The sequence below is a fragment of the Serinus canaria genome, chromosome 9, assembly GCF_022539315.1.
Source record: "Serinus canaria isolate serCan28SL12 chromosome 9, serCan2020, whole genome shotgun sequence".
Classification (NCBI taxonomy): domain Eukaryota; kingdom Metazoa; phylum Chordata; class Aves; order Passeriformes; family Fringillidae; genus Serinus; species Serinus canaria.
Window position 1 is genome coordinate 6,713,953 of NC_066323.1, and position 13,469 is coordinate 6,727,421.

Consider the following 13,469-nt stretch of genomic DNA (forward strand, 5'->3'; position numbering starts at 1 on the left):
GCTATCATGGCTAAGTTTTCGTTGCCTGTATCCTGGTATTTCCACTTCTGTGTTTTCACCATGGACAGAAACCCTTGAGATGTGGCTGTAAGTGTAGCTTCTGATGCAGACAAAAAGATTTGATGTCTAGTTAAAAGTATGTAAAACTTCCATTGCTAAGTAGATTTTTGCATTTCTCAGACTTGCAGAAATAAGCCTGATGGGGAACACATAACCATGACAATGTTCATTAGCTTCTAGTGTTGTGTGTATTTCTCAGATGAATTAATTGCCTATGAGCTGAAGAGGCGAGAAGCAGAAGCTGCAAGGAGACCTCTGCCAGAGCTGGTCCGTGCCAAGATCCCATTTAGTGCTTGTCTGCAGGCCTTTTCTGAACCAAGCAATGTAGAGGATTTCTGGAGCAGTGCCCTTCAAGCAAAATCTGCAGGAGTTAAGTAAGTGTGTGTCTGGCTGCTTGTTGAAAACTGTGCTCTGTGCTTATCTTGCTACCTGGGCGTGGTGCAGAGGAAAACACACAAATGCACAGTGAGCTCTGGCATCACATTAGTCTTGGGGCTCATCAATGGGATGTGCAGATCAAGCCTTGCAAGAGTTGCAATGATGAACTGAGCAGGAAAATCATTGCTCTCAATGGTCAGACTTCAAGAAGTGATGCAGTCTGGTTGTTGAGAGCCTGAACTTGAAATGCTTGTAGGGTTGGATCCTTTGTATCAAGCAGCAATAGCTCATCTCAGTGTGCATGAGGTTCTGGGATCTGTGCTGCTGGGGGTTCTGTTGCCTGATTTCAATGAATTGTGTTTCTTGTCCTTCACAGGACTTCCCGTTTTGCTTCCTTTCCTGAGTACTTAGTGGTGCAGATAAAGAAATTCACCTTTGGCCTTGACTGGATACCCAAAAAGCTTGGTATGTGCTTGTTTTATTTACCTTTCTATCCCACATAATTAATAAGATGTGCACATTATAGTGAGGACCTGACTCAATTAAGTTTGTACTGTGAAATCCTGATTGAATCTGTTTCCCTTTTACAATGAATTTAACCAATCCATCAGGTCTGTGGAGTTAAGATACAGTTTTGTGTAATCTGAGCTATTTAAATTGTGCTTTGGCATTCCAAATTTCTCAAAGAGCTCTTTTCAGAATGAGAATCCTGGCTGGTCCTGTACTTTGAGTACCAGAGTCCCCTCTCTGAAGGGGTAGGTTGCACCATAAGGTTGTTTTGCTGGCTGCAGAAGCTTAGCCCATTTCTCTGCTCTTGTAGATGTTTCTATAGACATGCCAGATTTCCTGGACATCACTCACCTTCGGGCCAGGGGGCTCCAGCCAGGAGAAGAGGAACTCCCAGACATTGCTCCTCCCATTGTCATTCCTGATGACCCAAAAGGTATTTTCTGACTTACTCTCCCCTGTATTCCCTTTTCTCCTAGCACATAGGGATTCTCTTGAGCTATGAACAAAAACCCAGCTCAGTGCTTCTGAAATTGAAGACTCTTACAACACCCCACAGCCTTTTCCCCTCCCTACTGGGCAACCCTAGTTCTTCCAGCTTTTCTGTTTTGGGGATTTATTATAGAATCACAGAATTTTTTGGGTTGGAAGGGATCTTAAAGATCATCTAGTTTCAGCTCCCTTGCCATGGGTAGGGACACCTTTCCCTAGGAGGTTTAATAATTGATGTTGCTGTCCTTGACTCTCTCCAGACAACCATGCCCATGACTCCCTTGGAGTAAAGTCACTGTGCACTTCCCAAGTCCAGCACAGTACAACAATACTCAATACACAAAGGACTACAGTTTAAGAGAACAACTTTCCAGGCATAGGCTAAAACTCTACATTTTACTCATTTTAAAAATACAATAATTGTTAGGCCCTAGCAGCTCTGCCTGCATGCACACAGTCCTCTTCTCTGGATGTATATGGGCTGCCATGAATAAAAGCTCTGTCTCAAGGAGAAGATGGCAAGCAGCTGATTATAATGTTTGTGGAGAAGAAAGAAAGAGGAGTGACTAAAATGCTATGCTGTTTTTTTTTTTTTTTCTTGAATACTGCTTCTTTTATGCTGAAGTTCAGAAACAAGAATATTAAATATCCTTCTTTATTCCCTGGGTTTCCCTGGAGAATAAAATGGTCTATACCAAGTAAAATTATGTTTTTGTGGTGCGACCTTAGACCCAGGTGGCTGCACTTTCCCCCAGATGACTGAAGTTTGAGTGCCTCAGTATTTAATATGAAGCCAGTAATGCAACTGCTCTCATGACATGAGTGCCCCCATTTGCTGGGATATTTATAATAATGGTGGCAGAATGCCATGCTGTATGTATGTGAAGGAAAGCTAGGACCTGAAATTGTGTGCAGAGCAAGGATATGACAAACTTCAATTCTCTAAAGGCTTTAATTCCATCCCTTATCTGTGTAAGTTCCTCTCAAAGGCCTGTACCTTCTTACCCTCTTGCCAAATGGACTGACCTAGTTTTAGTGTAAATGCATGGGTGATGGTACTTTGTTTTTTTAAAGATTCTTGCTTAGGTCAGCCATCAGCTTTATTTCCTACTGGTTTATGGTATCAGTGATACTTTGCTCTGAACTGAGTTAGAGAAAACAATTACTGAGCAGAATTATCCCTGCTCTAATTCATGGCAAAAACACCAGGGAAGTAAGGATGAAACTCCCCTGTCTCCATGAGGTCAAATATTTCCATGAGTTTAAAAATATGGAATTGTTTTACCCATATGGTTCTACTTAACCTTTCCCTGTTTTTTCCCCATTGTTAATTTTCAGATCACACGACGAACCATTTCGTGGAGTGTACGTATCTCATTTTTCTACTGCTTAAAGAATTGTTATGCTTTTACTCAGCTGATGGCTTCTCTCTTCTCACAGAGATGCATGAAGCCTTGCCCTGCATGCTTCCAAATAAAAGCTGATTTCTGTGCTTGTTCAGTGTTTACTTCTGGTATAGCCAGAATATGAGCTGCTCCTCTGCCTGCTGCTCCTCAGGAGGATCTTGCAGTCCTGGAGGTCACAGCCGCTCAATCCTGGCTCCCTCTGCACTCTCATCTCACATAAAGCTGTCTGACCCTGTCATCCAGAGGCTGCCAGACCTGGCAGCTGTTATTTCTCTAACCTGCAAGATCCTGCCTTTGAGAGGGGCTTGGTTTTGGCTGCCATCTCTAGCTGAGCTCAGCACCTGACTTCCTCACCCCTTACAATCCAGTGCTGAGGTATTTTAAAATAAATAAAGTCCCGTCAGAATTCATCAGTTTGGGCGTCTGTGTCCCTACTGAGACAAAAGGTTATCAGTAAGTCTATAACCATGTCTGTAATGCTTTGTACAAGGCTGTTTTCTGATGGCTGTGGGTTTATTGGAGTACTAAACCAAATCCAAGCAACATGTACTGTAATGTATGGCACCATGAGTAACAATAAGAAATATTATGAAATGAGACTTTTATATTTTAGAAGGTCCTTTCTTACAGCCCTAGATATTGATGAGTCTTCAGTTATGCAGCTGGCAGAGATGGGCTTTCCTCTGGAGGCATGTCGGAAGGCTGTGTACTACACAGGCAACCTGGGTGCTGAAGTTGCTTTCAACTGGATCATTGCACACATGGAAGAACCAGGTCAGTGACTGGATGGTGTAAGGTAAACTCAACTCCTGGTTGTGGATTTTGGCAGTCAGTAGAAATTTTATAATGTGTGACAGAGAAACAACGACCCCCTCTTCCCCACCTGGGAAACCTGGAGGTGTGAGTGAATTTTCCTAAGCTGCTCCTGGGATGTGCAGATCTTGACCATTATGTGGTGTCCTCTGCCTAGAAGAAGACAACAAACTAAGCTACACCAGAAGTCCTGTCCTCACCACTGGTGTGGGCCAGCTCTGTTTCCACCCTTTGGCTAGGTCCGTGCTGCTAAGGGGGAAGCTGACTTGTGACCAAGTGTAAGTACAAAGAATCCTGTGGTCTGGATGCTTTCCTTCCATATCAGCCTTCTCTAGCTCAGGCTGGAGCATTCATGCCATACTTGGGCTGTCTAGTGATGGACAGAGCTGCTAGATGTTCTCCACTCCCTGTGTTTCATCTGTGCAAAGTTTGGACTCATGATTCAGCACTGAGTACTCCCTTGCCAGGAAACTCCAGATTTGGTTGAGTTCACACTTCACCATGAGCTTTTGTGTTGCTTGCGTAAAGGGGGAATGAGTTCCACTTGGGCTTAGCAGACATTTCCAGATATGGAATCAGTTCATTTTACATCTGTGCACTGGGTTGTCTATTATCCTGATGCCATCATTGCTTCCATACCAATCTTTGCTGCTTTCCTGCAGTTGTTTCACTTCTGCAATGTGCTGAGTTATTCCAGTCTGCTCAGTATGAGCACATGCACCTAGATATTTTGTAAAGTGCACATTCATTGTGTTGTTTTTAAGGCTTTCCACACATCTAAGTCTGAATTTAGATGCCAGTGAAATGAACTTACATTGATTTCAGGACTGCTTTTGAGCTCCTGTGTGTTCTTTGTTTGTGTTTGTTGTTGACTTTCCAGCTAAGTGAGGCAAAAGAAGGAACTGATGAATGTTTGTTTGTTCCAGACTTCGCTGAGCCATTGGTCATATCTGCATTTGGAGAAGGTGCTTCCAGTGGGGCAGCTGCTTTAGGAGCTGTAGGGTTAGATAACCAGCCTCCTGAAGAGATGGTTGCAATTATCATTTCCATGGGATTCCAAAGGAATCTGGCAATTCAGGCACTGAAGGCAACAGTGAGTTCATGGGTTATTGGTAGCACTGGGGCTTTGTTTCATGTTCTGTGCTTTGTGCTTGTGGGTGCTCAGATGCCTTTGAAATTTGTGCAAAAATCCAGTTAGTGGATGGTGAGCCTGGAACTATCCTGGCAAAGCGTGGGATGCCTGACTTCTCTGGAGTGGGGAAGGTGCTTTGTGTGCTTCACTAGAATGGTAAAGGGTAGAAGGCAGTGAGGAAAACATATCTGTTTTTACAACCTGTTGAAAAATAACCTGGATGCCTGGAGACTGTGTGTCTGCAAGATAAGAACCTGGGGCAATGGGTCTTAGTTGTGGCATTATTTCTTTTCCTCATGTCAAGCTTTTGCAGAGTGCTTGCTGAATACTGTTTTCCAGGGAGATAGAGGTATCTTACCATTTTTAAGTGCTGTAAACATGATCCTTACTCTGTTCAAAGGCTGATGAATGGCAGTGTGATGTTAGAGAGTATTAAAGGCTGCTCTTTTGATTGTTTGACTGGCAGAACAACAACTTGGAGCGTGCTCTGGAGTGGATCTTCAGCCACCCTGACCCTGAGGAAGAAAGTGACCCTGCTTTGGACACCATGGATATGGAGAACAATGCTAATGCCAATATCCTTGCAGAGACAGGGTCAGAGGGACCCAGGATCAAAGATGGCCCTGGAAGTAAGTTCTGCTTCAGCTTAGACCTGGTTGCCATTCTGTTGTGTCACACCCACCCCGTTCACAGAGCTCCTTTCTGTTTTGAAGGTAGTTATTGGGGGTTCTTTGGACAGGATCCAGACAATTTACTTGCAGTCTTCTTTCTGGGGCTGGTACAGCTCTGTGGGCCACTGAGTTCTGTGGGCTGTGTTTGCTCAGAAAACTCTGCTTGGACTCACTGAATAACCAGAGCCCAAAGTTTCTTGCTACCAGAGCACACAAGTCTCCCCTGGTCTAGGTTTACCTTTTGTTCTGTTGCTATAAGATACAAAGACAAAGAAAAGCTGGAATGTTTCCAGAGGTTCAGCATCCTAAAGACAACACTGCTGCTACAGACCACCTGAGTTTCTGTCCTCCTGTGGTCTGCTGGGCAATCTGATAATCCCTTCAACCAAGTTCCTTATTCACAATGCCACAAGTACAGTTGGTGTCCTGCATGTTTTGTTTTCCTGTGGTTGAGATTCTCTGTCATACTGCTGCTAAATTAACCACAAGATGGGGCTAATGTACAGCAGGCAAAGTTGAGAAGAACCTCCTGGAGGTGTCACAGCACTGGAGTGCAAAAGCTCAGTGGTGGTGCTAAGGATGTCACAGAAAGTTTTAGAGTCTTTAGTGATAAGTTCTAATAACTGTATAATGTTCTAAACTTCTACCTCTGATCTTGAATGTAAAAGTCTAGAAAAAAAAATACCAGACAACTTGATTTTTGTGTCTGTGGTTGCTACTGTTATATTAACATTATAAATGTCAACCTGAAGTCTTTTGGAGACATGGGAAACATTGATTATCACTAAGTTAAAAAAACCACCAAACCTCAAACTTGGAATAATTATTTTTTGTGGTACTTAGCCTTTATAGACTGAGACCCTTTACTGAGTGCCTGAAACCCTGATAACAAACATGATTCTGTGAAATAGCTCCAGAAAGCCTTCTCCAGCAAAATCCAGAACCATGTCCTTATGCAATACCCTGAAAGAAGGAACCCTTTTAGTTTTAGTGGTAATTCAGGTGAATGGCAGGAATGGGTGGGGGTCAAGAACCAGTGCTGAGCTCTCCAGACACTTTAAGCATAAAAATTGTCTTTGTGTTAAAGGAAGAGCTTTATTTCCTGTCCTCCCTTCAATGCTGAAATACAGACTTCTCTGGGTTTTGATTTATAGGAGATCTGTGATCACACATATAGGCATAGCTAATTTGTGTGCAGAATGAACTCCCTGTTTGGCACTTTCTGTGCTGCTCTCTGTGAACTGGAAACGAATCTGCTGTTTTCTTTCCTAGCAGGGGCTGTGATCACAGCCCTGCTGTATGTGCACAGGTCTCTGTGGGTTTGATTTGGATTGGTTTGATGTTTGACAGTGAATCTGAGCCACTAGTTAAGTTGGAAACATGCTGCACTGTTACAGAAACTGAGTTTGGGGATGCAGAGTCTGTGTTGGGAGTGCTTAGCTGCTCCTCCAGTACTAGAACATTTCCCCTGGAGTCATACTGCAGTGGTGGCAGTGAAAGGCTTAGGGTGCCATTTGTATTTCTTGAAACAGGGTATGAGCTGTTTGGGTTCATCAGCCACATGGGAACCTCCACAATGAGTGGCCACTACGTTTGTCACCTCAGAAAGGAAGGAAGGTGAGTGCAGCTGGGAGAGACACGTGGCATGGGCAAATGTTTGATCTGAAGCCTCTGTACAGAGCAGGGCAGACAACATGGGCTGTTACCATCTGTAGGTTTCCCAGCCAAAGAATGAAAATTGTCCCAGATGTGATGAGTCAGTTCTGATCCCACTGGAGTCTGTGGTGGAATGTACCATTGGCTCTCCTGTGCCCACCATCCCACATCTCTATTCAATTTGGGGCTTTGGTTCTGTATCTGGCTGAGTTTGTCTGAGCTCTTCCCAACTTCCTTTTGTTGCCCATCAGTAGAAAACCATGGAACCATGGGCTGATAGCAGTGCTGCTGGTGCTGTGGTGCTGATCTTGGCTGTGATTCTGATATGCTCCCATTATTTGACACTGGGAATCCCTGATTTTCCTTCATTTGAGCTGTAACTACACATTCCTCTGCGCATTCCTCCTCCCTTTCAATTCCTAACTCTGGCAGCTGGTTCAGCTGTTTCTCTGATCCTTTGTTCTCATTGCAATGCCTAATTTTAGATTTTAAACTCTTTGAGGTTTGGGTCTGAGAAGTCTGTGATAAATCTGTGGTGATTTTCATACTCATGGAATGTAATCAATCTTGTTTTCCTTTCAGATGGGTGATCTACAATGACCTTAGAGTCTGTGCCTCAGAACGACCTCCCAAAGACCTGGGCTACATTTATTTTTACCACAGGATACCAAGTTAGGCCTCCAGTCTATCACCTGGCCTTAAGAAGCCATAAGCCTTTTTAACCTGCCCAAAAAAAAGAGTACAATAAAAATCTAAAACCAACAAAAGACCCCTTAACCCTTGGACTGCCAAAAAGCAAAGGAAACCATGGGATGTTTATAGTGTATTTAAAAACAATCATTTGATGCCGCCTTAAGTGTTAGATGGAAGATTTCTATTAGGTGCTGTATAGGACTTTATTTTAAATTTATACACCTTACAGGCCATGTGGATTTCTGGTGGAGTTTGCAGCTAGTGTGTGGAGAATATGGAAGCTTCAGTGTTGAGCAAAAGCAGTTCAGCCCAGCTCCTGCCTGTCCTGCCCATGTGTCCTTTGAAGACCACAAACAGATATTTGTGACTTTGGTGACTGGGAGCCTGTGTTTTCACCCAGAGTCCAGATCATGTAGGGAAATCATTTGAGGGGAGGGGGTTTGTGGCTGTTCTTCAAAGCAGGATGTCTTTTTTCAGAGATTATTTTCACTGCAGTGAGAAAAGTCAGCTGAAGTTGTATCTGTTGGAATTCAGTGGAACAGTATCTTCATTTGACTTTTCCAGGCTTAAGCCCAAGAGACTAATGGAGACAGGAGCAATCTCCTGTGCATCTTTTGCCAAAGAGAAAATTTATTTTTGCAGACATAGGTTTCTTCATTTTCACTTGAGTGTTTATTTTCTAAGTTCTACCAACAGATTCAGGATTACAGATGACTGAAAGCAGCAGACTTTCTGACTAGGAAATTAAATGCACACCCTCAGGAAAGGCAAGGCTGTTATTTAAATTTTGTTTTCTTATGGAAGAGGTAAAGAAGAGTTTAATGTCCCATTATATTTATGTCAGGGAAATTTGTGTCTAGACCACTCATATTCCATCTGAAATCAACTCCCTGACAAAGTACTTGAAGTGCAATCCTGCTTTCTGCTGAAGATTGCTTAAATATTGACTTTCATATCTGAGTGGGGGAAATTGCTTGGTAAGTTTTCTGATTTATTGATTTACGCCTCTCTTCCTCCGTTAAAAACCCAACCCAAAAAACAACAACCAACAGGAACAAAAAAAACCACAATAAACCCCCCCTTGAATTGATATTTTCACTTTCTTTAAACTTGCAGATGCATCAATAATCTGATCTCTTCAACAGACACCTTCTAAAAGGGGTCTGATATCTCTGGCAGGGATGATGGGGTGGGTAGGCAGGGGCTGGCCTTTCCTGTCTTTTTTTTTTTTTTTTTGGTGTTATTTAAGTGTTTTTCACAGGTGAGAATACATATGTGGGTTTTAAAATTATATTTGAAAACAATTATTCTAGAAAAATTACAATGGTGAGTTCAAAACCTTTTATGATTCCAAAAAGAGAACAAACCCAAAGGTTCACAGTGTTGGACACTGCTTAGAGGCTGTTGCTGGAGTTGCCTTGTACAATGTTACCAAGCCCTCAAAATAAATTGCAGCAGTCAAAAAAAAAAAAAATCTTTTTTTGCAGAGTGCAAGAGAGCCAGAGAGGTGTCATTACATTTTCTCTGCTGTTAGTGCCTGCAGGTTTTAATAGCAAAATTCAGGCATCTACACCCTACAGAAGAGAACCCAAATTAAACATCTGTTTCTGAGAAGGGAATTTTAGTTTTTGCATTGTCTGGGGAAAAATATTTCTCCCTCTGGTCACAAAGCCACACACAGAGCCAAAAAAACCATTGTTGGTATTTTAATCAGGTTTTGATCATAAAAGGTTGTGAGAGAAATTCCAGTGCAATAATTCTACAGAGTGTAAAGGTGTCTAATTGCTGGGAGAGCTGCCTGCACTTGGAGCTCTTATGGACACATTAGTGCAGGGTCCTGGCACATTAATGAGTGGCCCTGTGACATTCAGCTGCCTTGTGCTTACTGAGCCACCAGCTCTGGATGAAATGAAAGCTGCCAGTAATTTCTTTGCTTCTTCCAGATTTTGGATATTTGAGGACTTCACCAGAAAATGACAGTTTGAAAATGGGATCAGCAAATTATGCAGTGATACATCTTCTATTTAAAGTGAAAGAGCAAAACTTCTGTATATATGTGTGTTTCTTCATTCTGGCAGTAGAAAAAGGAGACAAGGCCTTTTCCCCCCCTTCCTTTAATTTTTAATTATTTTTTTTTAAATTCCCATGTATATTCCAAAGAAGTTCAACACAACAGCTTCCCTCTTGCCTCCTGAACTTAAAGGGCTATTTAGAAACACCAAGATCTGGTGACTGCTGCCTTTTTATTTAGAAATGTTGGGTAAATAAAAGCCAACTGAGTAACTCCCATGTTCCTTACCCAACTGGAAGCATGGCTGGTCATGTAGGATCAGGGATGGAGCTGGAATCTGCTTGGTGCATCCCAGAGCTGTGGTGGCTGTGGAGCTGCCTGGTCTCAGGGGGCACATTTGGAGGGTGATAATCTGGAAATGGTGGCTGGAAGGGGAGAGCTCTTGGCTGGCTGTGGTGAGTGAGTTGGAGCAGCTCAGGTCCTGGAGTTCTTTTCAGTTCATCACTTTTATGTTTTTCCAAACCAAAGTTAGTCAGGAGTGCAGGGAGCAGTTTAGGGGAAACGATTTCAGGTTTTCTACAATTTAGCAGTTAAAAATATGTTAGAAGATCTTCATTCAGGTGCTTGAGGAATTACTTTATTCTCTCCCAAAACAGTGGCCTCCTCCTTTTTTCAAGTGGCTGGTTAAGTTGTCTCCCTTTTGTGTGAAGAACATCAAGAACCTGGAGGAGCAGGATGTAAACTCCTGACTCCTCAGCCTAATGGGGGGCAGAGGGGTTTTGGGTTTTTTTAAACTCCAGCATTGCAGAAGCTCCACTCAAGCAGACTGTACTGAGGAGATGACTGATCTGCCAGGCTGAATGTGCTGAATGTGCCAGGGCACAGCCTGGGCACACTCCCTGTGTGGGGGCTGGAGGAGCTGCTGGGGGCTCTGTGAGCTGGGAGCTTCTTGACAAAAAGGAGTGGAGGAAGAAAAATCACTGTGAGCTGTTAGAGACAATCTGACCTGAGAATCACAGCAAGCCAGGACCTGGCAATAAATAATACTCTTATTTCTCAGACTTAGTTTTTGTATGGTACCTTTAGGTTAGGAGAAAGGAAGGAAGAAAAACTCAATAACTTTTCCTTGATTTCCCCTTCTTCTCTCATTCCTAGCAGCATGCTGGATCCAGTAGACTCCTCATTCTGTCACAATCTTCTGTCTCCAAAACACATGTAGACACAAACTCCTATTTAATCATCCTAGCTAAAATATAATTAGGATAAAAATTAATTTATTCAGACCTGTAGTTTTAAAATAAGTGCAGATGTTTCTGAACTTCAATCACTTGTAACTCCACTGGGTTCAGTGCCATTACCTCTGACTGACTTTGGTGTAAGTGAAACCAACATCAGCCCAGTTCTTTGACTCAGACAGCATCCACCGGGTCACAGAACACATTCAGAATGTGGATGCATCCAGAGCTCATTGGATTTCTTTAGAAACCTCTCCAGCTGATTCCTTTTGTTCTCCATCCTGGCAGCAGCCATTTTTATCCTCTTTGCTGTTCTCATGCATTGGAAGCCTATGCAAAATATGAAACTGGACATTTCATTGTTTTCCCTGTCGCCTCTCCTCCCTTAATGGCTGAGATTGGTGTCTGATTTCTACTCAGTGGTTTTACTGTTGTATCCTGGCAGTGTCTGTCCTGGTTTACTTTGCACCATTCAGAATTGTTTGCTTGAAGCACTGTTAACTTTCTGGAGAGTATTTGTCTGAGATGAGAAAGGCTGTGAATGACGTTGTTGCAACCTTTTAAATTAAAAAGAAATATTCTCACATCTGGTGACTGTGTGGATTCTTGCTTCTTTATTCCTGTCTGAACTGAGGAGGAATAGATAGAACTTGTTTTGATGTTGCCTCTCACTCTTTTGTGTTCACATTTGGTGTTTTACTTAAAAAGACCCTGCATGGGGAACAGAGAGGTTCGTGAGAGTTTTGATTTCTTGTGATTCCTGGCATTTCTATGGATTAAAAAAAAAAAAGTAAAATCCCCAAGCCCTGAGTGGATTTACAGCATGGCAAAAAATGGAAACCAGGTTTAAGTTAGATTGGTTTGTTTGTTTTTAACTCTTAGGCCTGTTGATGTTCTTTGATCACAAGAGTTGGTAATGTTTGTGAGGAGTCGTGCTGTCATTTCACTCCAAATTTCTGCTTTATCATGGTCTGTAATTCCTCATTCTCAGAAATTTCTTCTGCTGCTCAGTAAAGGAGTCTGCTTTTCTTACGTGTAAGGACTTTACATAGAAATGTGACTTTTGGGACTCTGGTAGATGCAATAGGCTGAAAAAGAAGACTGAGGGGTGACAACTTTTTATAGGATCACGGGACCAGCAACTGTAGGAGAGGTAAGAGGTAAATCTGCTGGCCTCAGTGACACTTCTTGACACAGAAGTAGAGGACATGTGCCATGCTGAGTGATAAGAAATGTAGAGATGGTTCAGCTTCTGAAGTCTAAACTTAATGATCTGTTTTGGTTTCTCTTCTATCACAGATGTCCTTTGTGACCATGGCAACTCAAGCCACGCTGTTCACACCCCTTGTGGCAACTGGAAGAGGTGGGAGAGTGGCTCGCTGTAAAAGCCAACCAGCTCTGTTCAGAGTTTCCAGGAATTTCCTGTATGGGATTTGTGCCTGCTAGCAGTTGCAGGCTGTTTGTGGGAGGCAGTGTTGGATACCTGGCAAGTTCCCACCCCCTGCTCCCCCTCACTGAAGTGGGAAGTTGCACCTTTGTGTCCCTCAGATGTACTACAAGCCTAATCCAAATAAGGGCAGCACTGACAGCCTGTAAAATTATTGAAATGCTGTAAAATTATTTGGAACAGTTACTGCATGTCTGACAGCTGTTTGGAGTGGGTGATTATGTTTTCAGATGTCTTTAGCAGTGATTTTTGAGCAGTTTTGTGCGAGGATTTGGTACTGATGCTTTTCTCCCACTGTCTTTGGCTTTAGGACAGCAGTGCTGTGTTCCTGATCTGGAGCACATACCCAGAGGATTTTCTGGCTGCTGCTGCTTTGTCAGTGCATTTGGGCAAAAAGAACTAAACTAGCCTTAACATCTCCCAGCAAAGCACACCAGTGTCAAGAGCCCACAGTTAACTTTGCCCTAACCTAAGGGTTAGTGTGGTTTTTGTGTCTGTTCCCTTTTGTTCCCTGTTGGAAGGTTCTGGTTAAAGCCATAGGTTTTAGCCAGTTGTTTTTTCTGACAGAGCTTTCCTCCTGCAGGCAAACCATAGCTGTGTGTTCTGTTTGTTTTTCTGGAGCAGTCCCCATGTCCATGCAGAGAGTCCTGCTTTCTCCATGGCCCTGTGCTGTCACTGTCCCAGCCCCTCCTTGGCTGTCAGCTCGTCTGTCCACAGCAGCACAAAGGAATTTTTATCCCTCGTGTCTGTGCTTATGTTGGTGTCTCACAGCAAAAGCACAGAGTGGGGATGACATCAGCCTTTCACCTCATCCCGTGGAGGACAGAACTGGGAAATGCTGAGAGCCAGCTCCTATGGTGGTATGTGGGAAATTGCCTGAGTAGTGATTTCAGTCACTGCATGTTGGCTTTGCTTTTCATAAAGGTTGGTTTGGGATACTATTACTTCTTTTTTAATTATTGCACAGT

At 43.0% G+C, this 13,469-nt stretch overlaps 1 protein-coding gene across 1 annotated transcript in view; it reads left to right on the plus strand.

Moving 5' to 3' along the window:
• The window catches only part of USP13 (ubiquitin specific peptidase 13), a 49,985-nt gene extending 38,347 nt beyond the window's left edge, over positions 1–11,638 (plus strand). Inside the window, exons 13-21 of the mRNA XM_009089417.4 lie at positions 260–434; positions 815–903; positions 1,259–1,381; positions 2,776–2,802; positions 3,474–3,617; positions 4,583–4,749; positions 5,255–5,417; positions 6,992–7,076; positions 7,698–11,638. Coding sequence (XP_009087665.3) covers positions 260–434; positions 815–903; positions 1,259–1,381; positions 2,776–2,802; positions 3,474–3,617; positions 4,583–4,749; positions 5,255–5,417; positions 6,992–7,076; positions 7,698–7,791 — 1,067 coding nt within the window. The 3' untranslated portion in view covers positions 7,792–11,638. The remainder of the gene's footprint in view (positions 1–259; positions 435–814; positions 904–1,258; positions 1,382–2,775; positions 2,803–3,473; positions 3,618–4,582; positions 4,750–5,254; positions 5,418–6,991; positions 7,077–7,697) is intronic.
• The last annotated feature ends 1,831 nt before the right edge of the window (positions 11,639–13,469 follow it).